Raw genomic sequence first — 14,065 nt, 5'->3', positions numbered from 1 at the left:
TTGTACAGACTCATCACACCATTGTCATGAGCCCCAAGGAGTTCATGAACCACTAAATGAAAACTACCAGAGCACAGGATTATAAATTCTATTGTGGACATGTTAAGTATGAGATTCCTTTGGGACATCAAGCTAGAAATACCTCAAAAGTAGTTGGTGATTTGACACTAAAACTCAGGACAGAGGCTAGAGCTGCATCATAAGTAAAATGATGATGGTTAAACACATGGGAATCAATGAGATCACCAAGATAGAGTGAAAAGGGAAGAAAAGAAGACCCAGGAGAGACCCCTGGGGAACATCCAGAGTAAGAGGCACACGGATTCTAACAAAAGAGCTGAAAAGGAGCAAAAAGGAAAGTAGAAAAATAGGAGAAAGAAAGTACAGTTATTCCCTTCCACATCATGGGGATTAGGGGCACAGTGCCCACTTGATCTGGAAAATCCATGTAAAATTTTTTGGCCCTCCCTCCATGCCAGAGAAATCTGAATTATTATGGTATTAAAAGATAAAATATGCTGATATTATACAATACTATTCACACATATTTTATGAATTTCTGAGTTTCTAAACATTTTCTGTATCATCTGCTGGGCTTCTTGACTTTCACAAAACTCCCCAAAAAATCCCATTTAATTCCTCATGCCGAACCCACAATATATTGAAACCACAATAGGGAAAGTCACAATGTGGAAGGGATAACTGTAGGGTCACAAAAAGAGGGACTATCTAGAAAGAAAGTGTTGGTTAACCACCTAGTGCTACAAAGAGGTCAAAAAGAGGAGCGAAGAGAAATGGCCATTGGGCTGACCAGTTAAAAGATCTCTGATAACTGCTAACTTTGGGGAGGAAAAAAATTCAGTTGAATGTATTCAAAGGTGAAAGGGAGCTTAATCGTCAGTTAGTCCAAGCCCCTCATTTACCAATGAGGAAACAGAGGTTCAGAGATATGTAGTTACTTGTCCAAGGTCAAATAATTTAGTGGCAGAGGCAGGACTGAAACCCCAAATAAGGAACTCTAATTCCAAATCCAGGAGACCTCTTCATGTTGAAAGTTGTTGTTTAATTAACTATCCACTAGGTAGCACACTGACCTCCTCATAAATTTAATAACACAACTCAAAAGGCAGAAATATGTGAATGATTTGGCTTACAGTGATCTATTAAACACACTGAAAATACTTGTTTCATGAAATAATAATTTAAAATAAAAGTTCATATAAATAGTTCAATAAAATGGACATTGTGAATAGTTGTAGCATCTATTTGCTACCTTCTCATTTGATATTTTAAAGGCTCCCTACTATAGAAAAATTGAGTCTCAACACATATCTGCTGAAACTTGCCATTAGATGTTTAGATTTATGAGTAAAATTGCTAGACCTGTGAACTTAATACTTACACTAAGCTTGCAGATGTAGTTTAAAAGAATCAGAGACCTACAAAGTTCTTCCGCTTTTTCCTAATTACATTTATAAATGGCATCACACCTTTCCTAGATGATTACATAGTCAAATGATAATATAATAATAGGAAACCAAGAATAATACCACATTCAATTAATTTTGAATTCACTGCATATTTCATTTAGATCCAGATCAATTATTAATTTGCATGAGATTGAGTTATCTTCCCATAAGACTTTGTGATTTTGGCCTTTCATGTACCTTCTTTGTAATACAATAAAGACTCAGTCTAGATATAGTAAAATTTTATTGATTTGGTAATAATTAATATTAAATTAATGATCATTCTGTGGTAGAGTTAGTTGAAATTTATTTTACTAGTAATTACTAGTAATTTACTAGTAATAATTCACTATGTTAATACAATTAAACTTACAGGGAATAGGCTTTAAAAAAAACTTTTTTAACAAAATCCATCTTAGTGCATGATTTAGTACATATAGCTCTGGACTCTGAATCAGAAGACCCAGTTTCCTATCCTACCTTAAGACAATTACAAACTGGGTGACCTTAACCAAGTCACACAGTTTCTCTGTATCTCAGTTTCCTCATCCACAAAATGACGGCATTAGGATCAATAATCTAAAGTCACTTCCCTTTCTAAATCTATGATCCTATGATCCAAGTTAACCACAACAATCTCATTAAAGCAAGAACTTCTCTTGAAAATGCTTTGTTAGTTAGCAGTTGTTGCTTTAAGTTGCTGTATGTATTTGGAAATAATAAACCAGTTTGTAGCTTTAAAATATATTATAATTTAGATATTTGACTAATTCAAATAAGCCTCCCTCTGAGTTACAACAGACTGATAAGGTTTTACTATGTTGTGAATATTAATATAGTTTTACTGATAAATTCTCAAAAAAAATCATTCTCTGGAAACTTGACAAACCAAGTTATCATTAAAGTATAATTATCACTAAAGTATAAATGTGAAGACCTAGTATATAAGAGACTAACTATGCCCTGTATTCACCGCCTAACAAGCTCAGAAGCAATTTATTCCCCAAATGAAAAAATAGATGAGAAACTTGCCCTTTTTAATGCTATTTTTGCTTTATTCATGCAGTGTCTCAGGATTCTTTAATTAAGAGAATGGCAGGGAAACTTACAGAGTCTATAGACACATTCTCCCTCTGGCAAAGTACAGTTTTATGCTGATTACTTTGCATTTGCTAATGCAATTATACTGCCATTTGCCAAAAACTGCATTACCCAACAGCTGCATGGTTTTTAACTGATGAAACCCTCTATGGTACAAAAAACTTAAAGAGCTGTAAGATATTAGTTCCCTGTGATTTAAAGTATAAAATTTGGAGTTACAACTTTAGAAATGACTATTTCTAGAAGAAAAAAAGAGTTCTTGAATGCGTAATGCTTAAATTCATCTTCTTGTTACTGACTCTGGAAAGTGAAGATTTGGGTTCAAAGCAAACCTCTGATGTTTACTACCTGTACAATCTTGGGCAAGTCTATTAACTTCTTTGGGTCTCAGTTTCCTCATCCACAAAATGAAAGAACTGGATCAGAGGTCCCCTCTAGCCACAGATCTAGGATCCTATCATAGAGTAACTTGACTCAACTCCCTGGTGAGTAAATACGAGGAGGCTTAAATTGATGGGTTGTTGGAGGGTTTATAACAACTGTACCTTTCCTTCATCATCACATGGAGTATGAATCTGAAAGTAGTCTTTTTGTGTACAAGGAGGGCGCTCCATACATTGACTAGATCCTTCATCTGCAATGTAAAAAAGTGAGTTTCAGAAATGGAGCATTTCCTTTTGGAAGCCAGGAGACAAAGGGAAATAATTGAATCAGCAAGTGAGATTGAAATGGATTCTGATTACCTCTAAGACAAAAGGGATGCTGTTCTTAGCATCTTTTAGAGTGAGAGGATATTGAAAAGGTAGTTTCTTTTTCTAAAGACCAATATTATTCAAGCATCCTTCATTACAATTGGCTGTTTTACTATCGTAACAAACCTTTTCTGAGAGCATTGTATTTAGTCACATTTTACTCTACCCAGATACTGGGAGCTCTCTGTTTCGAGGAGGCCACAGGGAAGAGTCGGATCCCACAGTGTTGAAGGAAAGGCATAGTAACAAAGGAGAAACTGAGGACAAAAGGTATGAAGAAAAAGAACTCAAACTGCTCTCTCACTTTATAGGCTGGCCAAGAAAGACTTTCATATCACCCTTTGCATTTTGGTATTCTGTGCATTTACATAATATAAAAATCCTATTCAGAAAGAAAACATAATTCCTCATAAGAATATCCCTACCTGCAAACTGGGTGTCTTCTTTACATTTTATGCACTCTTTAGCTCCTTTCTCAGAATAGGTGTTTCTAGGGCAAACCTGGCAGTTGGATAAACCTGGCTTGTCACTGAATGTGCCTGGCTTGCAGGGAAAACATTCTGATGTGTATGCAACACCTGTGAAATAAAAGAATAGAGACTGAATGGGAGCAAAGATATAATACCACCCAGAGAAAATGTCAGTTTCATCACCGTGATATGATGGTACATTGAATAGAAAGTCAGATTTGGAGTCAGAGGAATAGACTTTGAATCACAGTTCTGCCCCTTTCCACCTCTATGACCTTGGCAATTTACTTCACCTCTGAGCCTCAATTCCCTCCCCTGTAAAAGAAAGGGTTTGAGCTAGATAAAGTCTAAGGTCCTTTCCATGTCTGAATCAATGATCCTATAATTTTCTGTACTCATTCTCTCCTACTGCCATCACCCTAGTTCAGATATTATCTCTCATTTGGAATTTTTTCATATCCTTCTAATTGTTCTCCTTGCTTCTAGTCTCTTTCCTATCTAATCCAAACTTTACACAACTGCCAAAGTAATCTTACTAATCCATTGAGCTAATATAACACCACACCCCTTATCAAAAACCTTCAAGAGCTCCCTATACCCTCTGGAATAAAATAAATACTCCAAGGACCTCCACAATCTCAAGCTAGCTTTGTAGCTTTCTCACATAACTACCCTCTTGTATAAGAGATAAAGATATGTGATAAAGCCAAAATACCTTTGTGTGGGCTTTTTCCCCTTCCTAATATGGTCTCTCACCCACATTTGCACATGTTGAAATCCTTCCCTTCTTTCAAGGACAAGCTTAGGCACTACCTTCTCAAAAAAAATCTCTCTGATCCCCCCCTAATTATAAGGGATCTCTCCCATTATTAATCTTCCATATTTACATGACAACTTTCACTACCTTCTACCCAATGATCTCACAGTCAATGATCTCACCACTTAATTTAAGATGAAAAAAAGAAGTCATGACCTTCCTTATTTCCTCTACCCATCACTTAAAATTCCTCTATATCTTCATTTACTCTCGGCATTTGCTCCACTCCCTGAGAATCACAGATCCAGAGACCATGTAATACAAATTTCATTTTATATGTGAGGAAATTTGGGCCCCAAAAGATTAAATGATTTGCATGATACCCACAGATTGTAAAAGTCAGGGGCAAAATGTGAACCCAGGCACTCTAAACATTTCCTCTGTGCTCCTTGCACTGGACAAAGGACGAAGGGGTCCTTCTTACAAGACAAACTGTTGTACTCATGTCATGACTGAGGGCAAAGACACAAAGTTCCAATATATCAAAAAATATTCACAGCAGCACCTTTTTATGATAGCAAAGAACTAGAAATAAACTGAATGCCCATTTACAAATGTAATGAGATATCACTGTGCAGTAAGAAACGACAAATAAGAAGTATTCATCGAACCATGGAAAGACTTATAACGAATTAACATACAGGTGATAAGCAGAATCAAAATAACAAATATACACAACAATTACAATAATGTTAGGGGAAAAGTCACTCAACTCCAAGTTAATGAAAAGACAATAATAGTCCCGGAGAGCAGATAACAAAAAATAACTATCCTCTAAGAAGACACGGAGGAAGAATGTTGTATACTTGACAGAAGTGATCATTGTGTGGGGTGTTTATGCATAACTTTTCCTTTGTTATACCAGAGGGTTCAATTGGGAGTAAAGGGAGGAAAAGATTATATCTAGAAGTATATGTCAATGACACTAAATTTTACTGGTCAAAAGGTATCAAGAAAATTTAATTTTCAAAGAAAGAAAAAACCTTCACTTGACCCTGCTGTCCCCTCAAACTAGTATCTCATATCATCTTTTCCCTGTCTCTGCCAAACTATTGGAAACACTGGCTGCCTCTGCTTCTGTTTTCCATTGCTGGATTCAGCTTTTATCACCTAGATAGGGTTTTCTCTCAAAGCTCTGTCCTGGGCCTTCTTTTCTTCTTTCTCAACTAACAGATCTTGACTTTTTTGTTGGATGTACCCCTTTGGCAGTCCAGTGAAGTCTACCTCTTCTCAGCTTTTTTTTTTTCATTCATAATTGAAGGAAAAGTTAAATTTCAGTTAGATGGTTTTTAAAAGTGTTTTTCCTCCCTGGGTCCCTAAAAACCTATCCATGGACCCCTTGAGGCTTAAGAATCCATGCTCTAAGAACCAGGAGAATGACTTATAACAAGACTAAAAATTGGGAAGAAAAACTACTTTGAAAGACTGGTGAATGCACTGATTAGCCATGACTCCCAAAGACTAATGACAAAACTTGCTTCTATAGAGTTGATGAGCTAGAGGTGAAGAATGAGACAAACTTTCAGAAATGGTCAATATGTGTATTTTTCTTGACCATGCTCATTAGGTGAAAGGAAATGTTTTCAAAAAGAATGGGGATGGGGATGATCATGATACAAAATGACAGGAACATTGATGAAGTATTTTTTGAAAGTGGAAGTTCTGAGAGAAATGCAAGCAAGCAGGACATCTTTGGTACTAACATGCTGACTGTATTTTATGTCCAAATTTTAAAAAGCTGTTTTTAATGGAGATTCATGGTTTCATGGGTAGTCCACTTTTTTCTATTCTTTATATATGGAAATCCTAATTTTCTGGTGTTTGACAGGTTCAGGATAACAAAAAATTATATTATAAATGGTGCTAAATTTGTGAAAAAGGAGAATTGTTTTAAATCAAATTCATACAGTTAAATGAAGTCTTTCTTGTATATAAACTTCCTCTTCCTTTGTCCACTTCTTTGCATGGATACCCTGATTCCAAAGACTCCAAGTGATTCGGACACTATTATGCAACATGGAATTGAAAGTCATGAATATTATGTTCATCTCATGCTAAAATTTCTTCTGCCTTTGGCATTACTCTCAACAAACATTCCTTGGGAATTTCTAAACAGCATCTGGTGTGCCACAAGATATCAGCCAATTGAGCCCAATTTCTAAAGAATATCTATCTGTAACACACAATTTTTTCTAATGCCTAGTTTATTTATATGTAACCAATAGTAACTTCACATTTTATATCATTTAAATAGCTATCAAATTAAATTGCATAGTATCTTGCAAATAAATTCTTTTACCCCCTTAGAAAAAAAACACCCATCTAGACTCTTTCACGATGATCTTATCTACCCTCTTAAGATTCAATTATCACCTCTAGACAGGATAGTAATAGTGACAGAACCAAGGAATTCCTTTAGATGAGGAAACTTCCTCTACCAGTTCCTGTCAACACCTTCTCTATATTTTGTAGTATTAAAGAGTTGTTCAGATGACTGGAAATTAAATGATTTGCCCAGAGTCACAAAGCTAGTAGGACTTGAACTCAGGTCTTCCTGCTTCTATTTCCCCATGATACTACTCTGATAAAAGTGCTAATTCTAGAGCTCATATACACTCGGCACTAACTTCACCCTTTCTGGAGCCAAGGGATGTATACATTTATCAGAATATCAGCCATGGCTCCTTTCGCCACTGTTCCCTCCTATTTGATTGCTAAAGCTACATCTCCAGTTCTATTCTCTCTTCAAAACTCCATTTCTTCATTACCAACAACTTGGTGGATCATCTAAATGTCTCAAAAATATCTAAAACTCAATATTTCAAAAGCAGAACTCACCTTCTTTCTCTTTTCCTCTCCTTTATTTCAGTTGATGGTGCTCACAAGGTACCCAGGTTTAAAACATTGGAATCGTCGTTGACACTTCTCCCTCACCTTTCATGTCCCATCAGTTAATCGATGGGTTGTCAGTTCTGCCACCACAGTGCCTCTTATATCTGTCCCTTTCATCTTCATTCATACATCCACCATCCTAGTTCTGCACAATTCTCCCTCTAATGATTGTGATCACCTCCAGATTGAGCTACCTTATTCAATCTCCACTTATGCAACCCACCATATATACAGATGCCAAAATATTCTTCCTAAGGAACAGTTCTTACCAGGACACTTCCTTGCTCACAAACTTCCATTGCCTTTAGGATAAAATACAAATTTCTAGGCTGGCATTTAAATCAAACACAATTTGGCTCCAACCTATCATTCCAGCCTTATTTCATGAATCCCTTCATTTGCACTAGATTGGAGCCATATAGTACCACTAGCCATTTCTCCAATTTGGTATTATCCTGTCTACTACTTTTATGTTCTCACATTCATTGCACTTCATATTGAAAACATGCCCCCTCCTGAGCTCCATCTTTCAAATTCATTAAACTTTTGGCAAGATACTGGTCAGATGCCACCTCCTATTCAAAGTATTCTTCAATCTCCCCAGTTATCAGCCTTTTTTCCCTCATCAAATTGCCTGGTGCTTTCTTGTCTTTACATAGTAGCTGATTAATGTTGGTTATGTTGACTGAATTAACGTCTTCTACTCTTACTAAAATGAAAGCTCCCTGACAGTGCCTTATCTCATCTTTGAATCTTTAGCACCCAGCACAGCACTGCACATGTTATCCTATGACATTGCAGATGCTTAATAAATGTAGATCTATTGAATAGCATCTAATAGACTCTTGTACCAAAAGTTAATTGAAGGGGAAACTAACAAGTTGAAATTCAGTGTTCTTTCCACTGTGTCATCCTCCTCACACAGGGTGGTACAATGAAAAAAGTCACTGAATTTAGAATTGGAGCAACTGTGTTCAAAACTCAGCTCTGCCACTGTATGACCCTGGGCAATTCTCTAGGCCTCAGTTTCTTCATCTATAAAATAAGGAGATTGGACTAGACAGCCTTTAAAGTCCCTTCTAGTTCTAAATCTTATTTTTAAAACCAAATTATCTATGTGATTATAAGCCACCAGTGTCTACTTACTCAGCCAAGTGAGCAGGATCATCAAAGCCAGGTGCTTGGAAAATTTGCAATGGACAGAGTTCTAGACTTGCAGTCATAGATTTTGAATATGAATCATTCATTACCCTACCACCTCTTAATATCTGCATTCATAGTTATTGTTTGCTTAGTCTTTTATAATATTAGCCTTCATTCCTCACAGAAAAGTTCTTGGTGTATATTCTAGGAACATGTCATACAACAGGAAGAAACAAACCTAAAATTTGGCTATCACTTATCTAGAAAGTAAATTAATCATAAGCATAGGATGAATGGTTGATTACATACAAGATTCTAAAAAATGTTTCACTTTATAGCTCTTCTGTCTGAAGCCATACTAAACCTTTGGGACCAAATCAGGAACCAAGTTACTTAATCTCTCTCTGGGTCTCAGTTTCTTCATCTAAATATCAGGTACTATCCCCTTCTTATGTGAAAATTTGGGTTACTAAAAGAGGCAGAAAAATAACAATGGTGTAAGAAAAACTAATAAAATCCACTTGTAAAGAAAAACAGTTGGGGTGGCCAGGTGGCTCAGTGAGTAAAAGCACTGGCCCCAGAGTAAGGATGACCTGGGATCAAATCTGAGCTCTGATACTTAGCACCACACCCAGAAATAACTGGCCATGTAACCTTGAGCAAGTTACTTAACCCCAATTGCTTTAAAAAAAAAAAAGAAACAGAAACACAATCACTCAAGTAAAATATAAAGGAGATATAGACCATTCTGAGAACCAGAAAGAGAAATCTCTCTCAGATAAATGTACTGTGAGGATGGTTTCAAAGCATCATGGTCCATCAGCTCATTTGCAAGTAAATTGTTTTTAAAGTTTTAAAGGTTGTATCTGACAAACTTAAAAATCAAACAACTGTTTGGGAACTGTGGGAGTGGGTTAAGGACTGTTGGGTTCATATATGACACAAAAGTAGATTTCTTGAGTTTTATCTCATGAGGTAGAGTTGAATCACTGAGCTCCCAGAAGCCTTAATTTAAGAGCATAAGAAGCCAGAAGGAGAAGAAGCCATAAAAAGAGATAGACAGAAGAAACGAGAAAGTAAGTTGAGCTCTGAAGAAGTCATAAGAATCCTGGGACTCAATTTAGAAACTGACAGGAACCAAGGTGACTGGAAGGCTTTGTAGCTGCATTTTGGCGAATTTGTTGATTGCAAGAGAGGCATTATTTTATGATTAGCTGGGAAAAGACTGAGTCAGCTGAGAAAGTTCTTCAACTGATGATGTGGAGAAAAGCTGAATCCTGCAGCTGTTAGAGGGTTGAGTTTATAGAGCTCCAATGCCATCTATAGCCTGAGAGAAGGGAAATTTCTCAGGGGTCCTTGGTTGCCTTTTATTACCTTTTCTGGTTTGAGAAGTAAAAAGAGAAGGGAAAACACAGGCTTTTCATCTGTTTTGCTGTAAAAAGAGGACTGGTTTTGCTGAGAACCCACTGGATAAAGCAAAATTTCCTTGCCATTTGTAGACCTGAAAAGTTTAGCAGCTCTCTGGCTTACAGGAACTACCTGTCACTGAAAAAAAAAAACATAACACTTTTTTTTTACCTTCCTGTTAAGAGGTGGCTGTGAGCTAAAAGAACTTGACACCACTTCATAAGCTCCAGAGCAGAAGAGGAGTAAGCTTTTTCAAGCAGTAAAGCAGTGAAGACCAGAAAGGTCTTGTAGAGAAGTAGCTTCATGCAGTATAAATTAATCCTGAGGAGACCAAAGACATCAAAGCCTATATTTCAGAGATGTGAGTTGCCCCTATGCACATGGGTTTCCCTATTAATGTGTCTACCTGTTAGGATGCTAGGATTCTATAAATGTATGTCCCCAGTTTCCCATAGACACCACATACATTGGTAAAAGAATGGGACCCAAGTTTATGGGTCAACTGTAAATGTTTCAAATATTGCTGCTCTGGGAGTAAAATTTATAATTATTTTGTGAAGAATCAAATTTATGATTACTCCTAGTCTTTTCTTCTGAATAAATATTATGACTATTATTTTATTGCTTTTGTCTAATCATTTAGTAAACAGTTTATAGTTAAGAGAGTCAATGATGTCACAATCACTGATTAAGTGTAAGGAGGAAGTACAATGGTAGTGTCTCAGGATACATACACACACACACACACACCTCTTTGTCTCCCTGCTGTTACCCTCTAGAATTCTGAGAAAACAAATAATAAGTTGCAGTCATGTGGCTATATTGTACCTTACTCTGCTCCTCAACACCAGACCTTCTGGAATAAAAGGCAGATTGGAATGATTGAGTCAGCCCAGAGAGACAGAGACAAAAAAAGAGAAATAGAGACAGAGGACAGAAAGAGATAAATAAATATACACACAGAGACGGGGAAACATTACTCCTGGGAAACATATAAAATAAGGAAGTTATACTACAGGATTCCTAAAGTGCATTCCAACTCTTAAGTCTTGAATCCTGTGATTCTAACAATACACTGATTAAACTGTTTTCTGTCCTGATGTGTGATTCCTGACTTGGCCAGCAGATGTCCTTATTCACTAATGTTAAGTACCTCTAGCATTGTCTGAACCCAAGTCATTCAAGAGTGGAATTGTACATTTAAGAGATTCACTGTTTCAATAAAAAGTATCCTTTGTGCTGTCTGAGTTCAAGCATGCCTACATCAGCATGTTTTGTTTTGTTTTTCTGTAACAGCCAGAACCGCAGGAGACAAAGAGAGAAGCACTGATCTTGCTGTTAAGGGATAAGCCCAGGAGGAGGGAGAGGTTTTCATTTTCACCTTCCATAGTTGTATTAATGGTTTGTGACATTTTACATTTTCATAACACTCCTCTTGCCTACGAACATACTCAGTTTTCCTTAAATATAAAAATGCTTCCTCCAGCGCTACTCACCCAAGCATTCTCTCCATTGCCTCCATATTCATTTATCCCTTGCAATCTGGCTTCCATCTCTTCGCACCTTTCTGAAACTGTCCCTACAAAACTCACCCATAACCTCCTAACTGCCTAATTAAATAGCCTTTTCTCCTTGGTGTTAATTTATCCTTGGTTCATCCTTGGGATTTCTGTAGTATCTGTTCCAGTAGTATCACTCCACTTACCTTTTAGTATCATAAGATCATAGACTTACTAATAATAAGGTATTAATAAGAATAATAACATTTACACAGTGGCTGATGATTTGCAAATAGCGCTATAAATATCTCATTCTTATATTTGTAAAAACCCTGGGAAGTTATTATTGTTCTCATTTCACAGATGAGGAAACTGAGGCTGAGAGAGATGAAGTGACTTGTGGTCTATCCCTGCCTTGGAATGAACCTTAAAGGTCATCTAGGTACAGCATTTTACAGAAGAGAGAACTGGGGTCCAGAGAAATACATCAGCATGCAGGTATTAAGCAGCAGAGACAGCATTTTAATCCAGGTCATCTGACTCCAAATTCTATGTTTTTCCCACTGTGTTTTCTTTTTATGGTTAATCTCTCCTTGAGTTCCATGACCTTGTACTCTCCCAGTAATACTCCTGGTTCTCTGACTGTTTCTTCTGTCTACCTCGATGGTTCTTCTTGCTCCTTCTATCTTCTACATGGAGAATTTCTGGTCTATTTCCTCTCTATTTTCTCCCTTGCTAGTCTTATCCTTTTACTATGGCACTATTCAGATGACTTCTAAATCTACAGCTCAGACCTCAGTGCCAGCCTCATTTCTTCAACTGCATATCACATTTATGTACCTAGATATATTGCTTTATTCTTCAAACCCAATACCCCTAAGAAAAAGAACAGATTTTGAGATGGCTAGGTGGCACAGTGAATAGAGCACGGGCCCTAGAGTCAGGAGGACCTGAGTTCAAATCCGGCCTCAGACACTTGACACACTTATTAGCTGTGTGACCTTGGGCAAGTCACTTAACCCTAATTACCCTCCAGGAAGGAAGGAAGGAAGGAAGGAAGGAAGGAAGGAAGGAAGGAAGAAGAAAAAGAACAGATTTCATTATCTTACCATGTGTCCCATTTTCATTCCCACTGTCACCAATGGAACTCAGACCCTGCTTATCTCTCACTTCAACTGCTATAAAAGTCTACCCTGTTTTCCCTACCTCCAGTCTTTCTCTCTTCTAATCCATCTCCCATACACTTTCATAATGCAGAAATATAATCACCATTCTGTGGCTCCAAAGATTCAATGGGGTCATTAGAGCCTATCAGTTGAAATCTTCATACCGGCATTCAAGTCCCTTATCTAGCAGCAGTATTCTTTTTTCACATTGCATACCTTCACACAGACTATGCTCAAGAAGAAAACAAAATCTGACCACACACTATCTCCCAAGCACAGCTTGTATATCCTTGCCTCCATACCTTGGAATGTGCTCCCCCATCTCTCCACCAATTAAACTCCTACTCATCTTTCAAGGCCGATTTAAATGCTACCTTCTCCATGACGCTGCTCCTCATTCTCACTGCCGAGATTTATTTTTTTCCTCCCCTAGACTGCCATAGACAGCACTTTGGACCTCTCTTACAAGTATAAATAGGCTCTGTTCCGTCTGAACCACAGCTGGAGGAATGCATTGAACTCTGGTTATTCTTTAAGAAAGAACATTGAACAACGAGAGGAGGAACCATCCAGAGAAGGGCAATGAGGATGGTGAGAGACCTCAGAACTGTGTCATCGGAAGATCAATGAAAAGAACAGGAGACTTTGATCTTGCGGAAAAGAAGACAAAAAAAGGAGACGAAGGACGAAGACCTCATGTACGGAAGGGAAATTAGACTTGTTCTATTTTGGTCCAAGAGGACAATCTAAGAGAAAAGGCTAGAAATCAGAGAGAGGCAAATTTGGGATAAATTACGAGAGAACTTCTTAATAATACAAGGTAAAGAACAGTGGAATGGGCAGCTCATGAACGTCAGTATCACTGGAATTCCTCAAGAATGCTGTAGAGGTCAATTCCAGTAGAGGTCTAGGCAATGTCTTCAGTTCCAACCACCTCTAAGATTCTTTCATATATCTTATCTTTATCACTGGATTGCATCCTCTTTTCAGGCAGGAAAAATAGCTATTAATCTTTGTATTTGTCCCAAGTGTCTACAACACTGTTCTACACAGAGTAGGTTCTCAATAAATGTTTAAGTTAAATCACAGGACATGTTCTTATCTTTTGAGGAAGTGGCAATAAAATGGTATAAAAAAATAACATCCTACAAGCAAAAAATCAATTGGCAAATAACAAGGAACAAGCCTGGGTTCTCCTTACATCCAACCTGGCACATAATGCATTAATTCACTTTGATTCATCTTTCAAAAAACTGTATCAAGCTACATGTAGCATATATATATAGATAGCTACATATATTAGCTCACCATACCAAAAACAGTTTTTAAAAAGTTAAAGAATGGGAGAC

General features: G+C 37.1%; 1 protein-coding gene across 1 annotated transcript in view; it reads right to left on the bottom strand.

Annotated features, from left to right (window-relative positions):
- The window catches only part of LOC138175863 (endosome/lysosome-associated apoptosis and autophagy regulator family member 2), a 212,235-nt gene that overhangs the window by 70,565 nt on the left and 127,605 nt on the right, over positions 1-14,065 (bottom strand). Inside the window, exons 7-8 of the mRNA XM_069106469.1 lie at positions 3,748-3,900; positions 3,116-3,204 (exon numbers count right to left, since the gene is read on the bottom strand). Of these exons, the coding sequence (XP_068962570.1) occupies positions 3,116-3,204; positions 3,748-3,900 (242 nt within the window). The remainder of the gene's footprint in view (positions 1-3,115; positions 3,205-3,747; positions 3,901-14,065) is intronic.

The sequence above is a fragment of the Petaurus breviceps genome, unplaced genomic scaffold (genome assembly GCF_028583685.1).
Source record: "Petaurus breviceps papuanus isolate PSGF00001 unplaced genomic scaffold, PetGlider_PUasm1.0 79, whole genome shotgun sequence".
NCBI classification, from domain to species: Eukaryota; Metazoa; Chordata; class Mammalia; order Diprotodontia; family Petauridae; genus Petaurus; species Petaurus breviceps.
The sequence above is the reverse complement of the archived record's forward strand: the minus strand, read 5'-3'. Positions and strand labels throughout refer to the sequence as shown.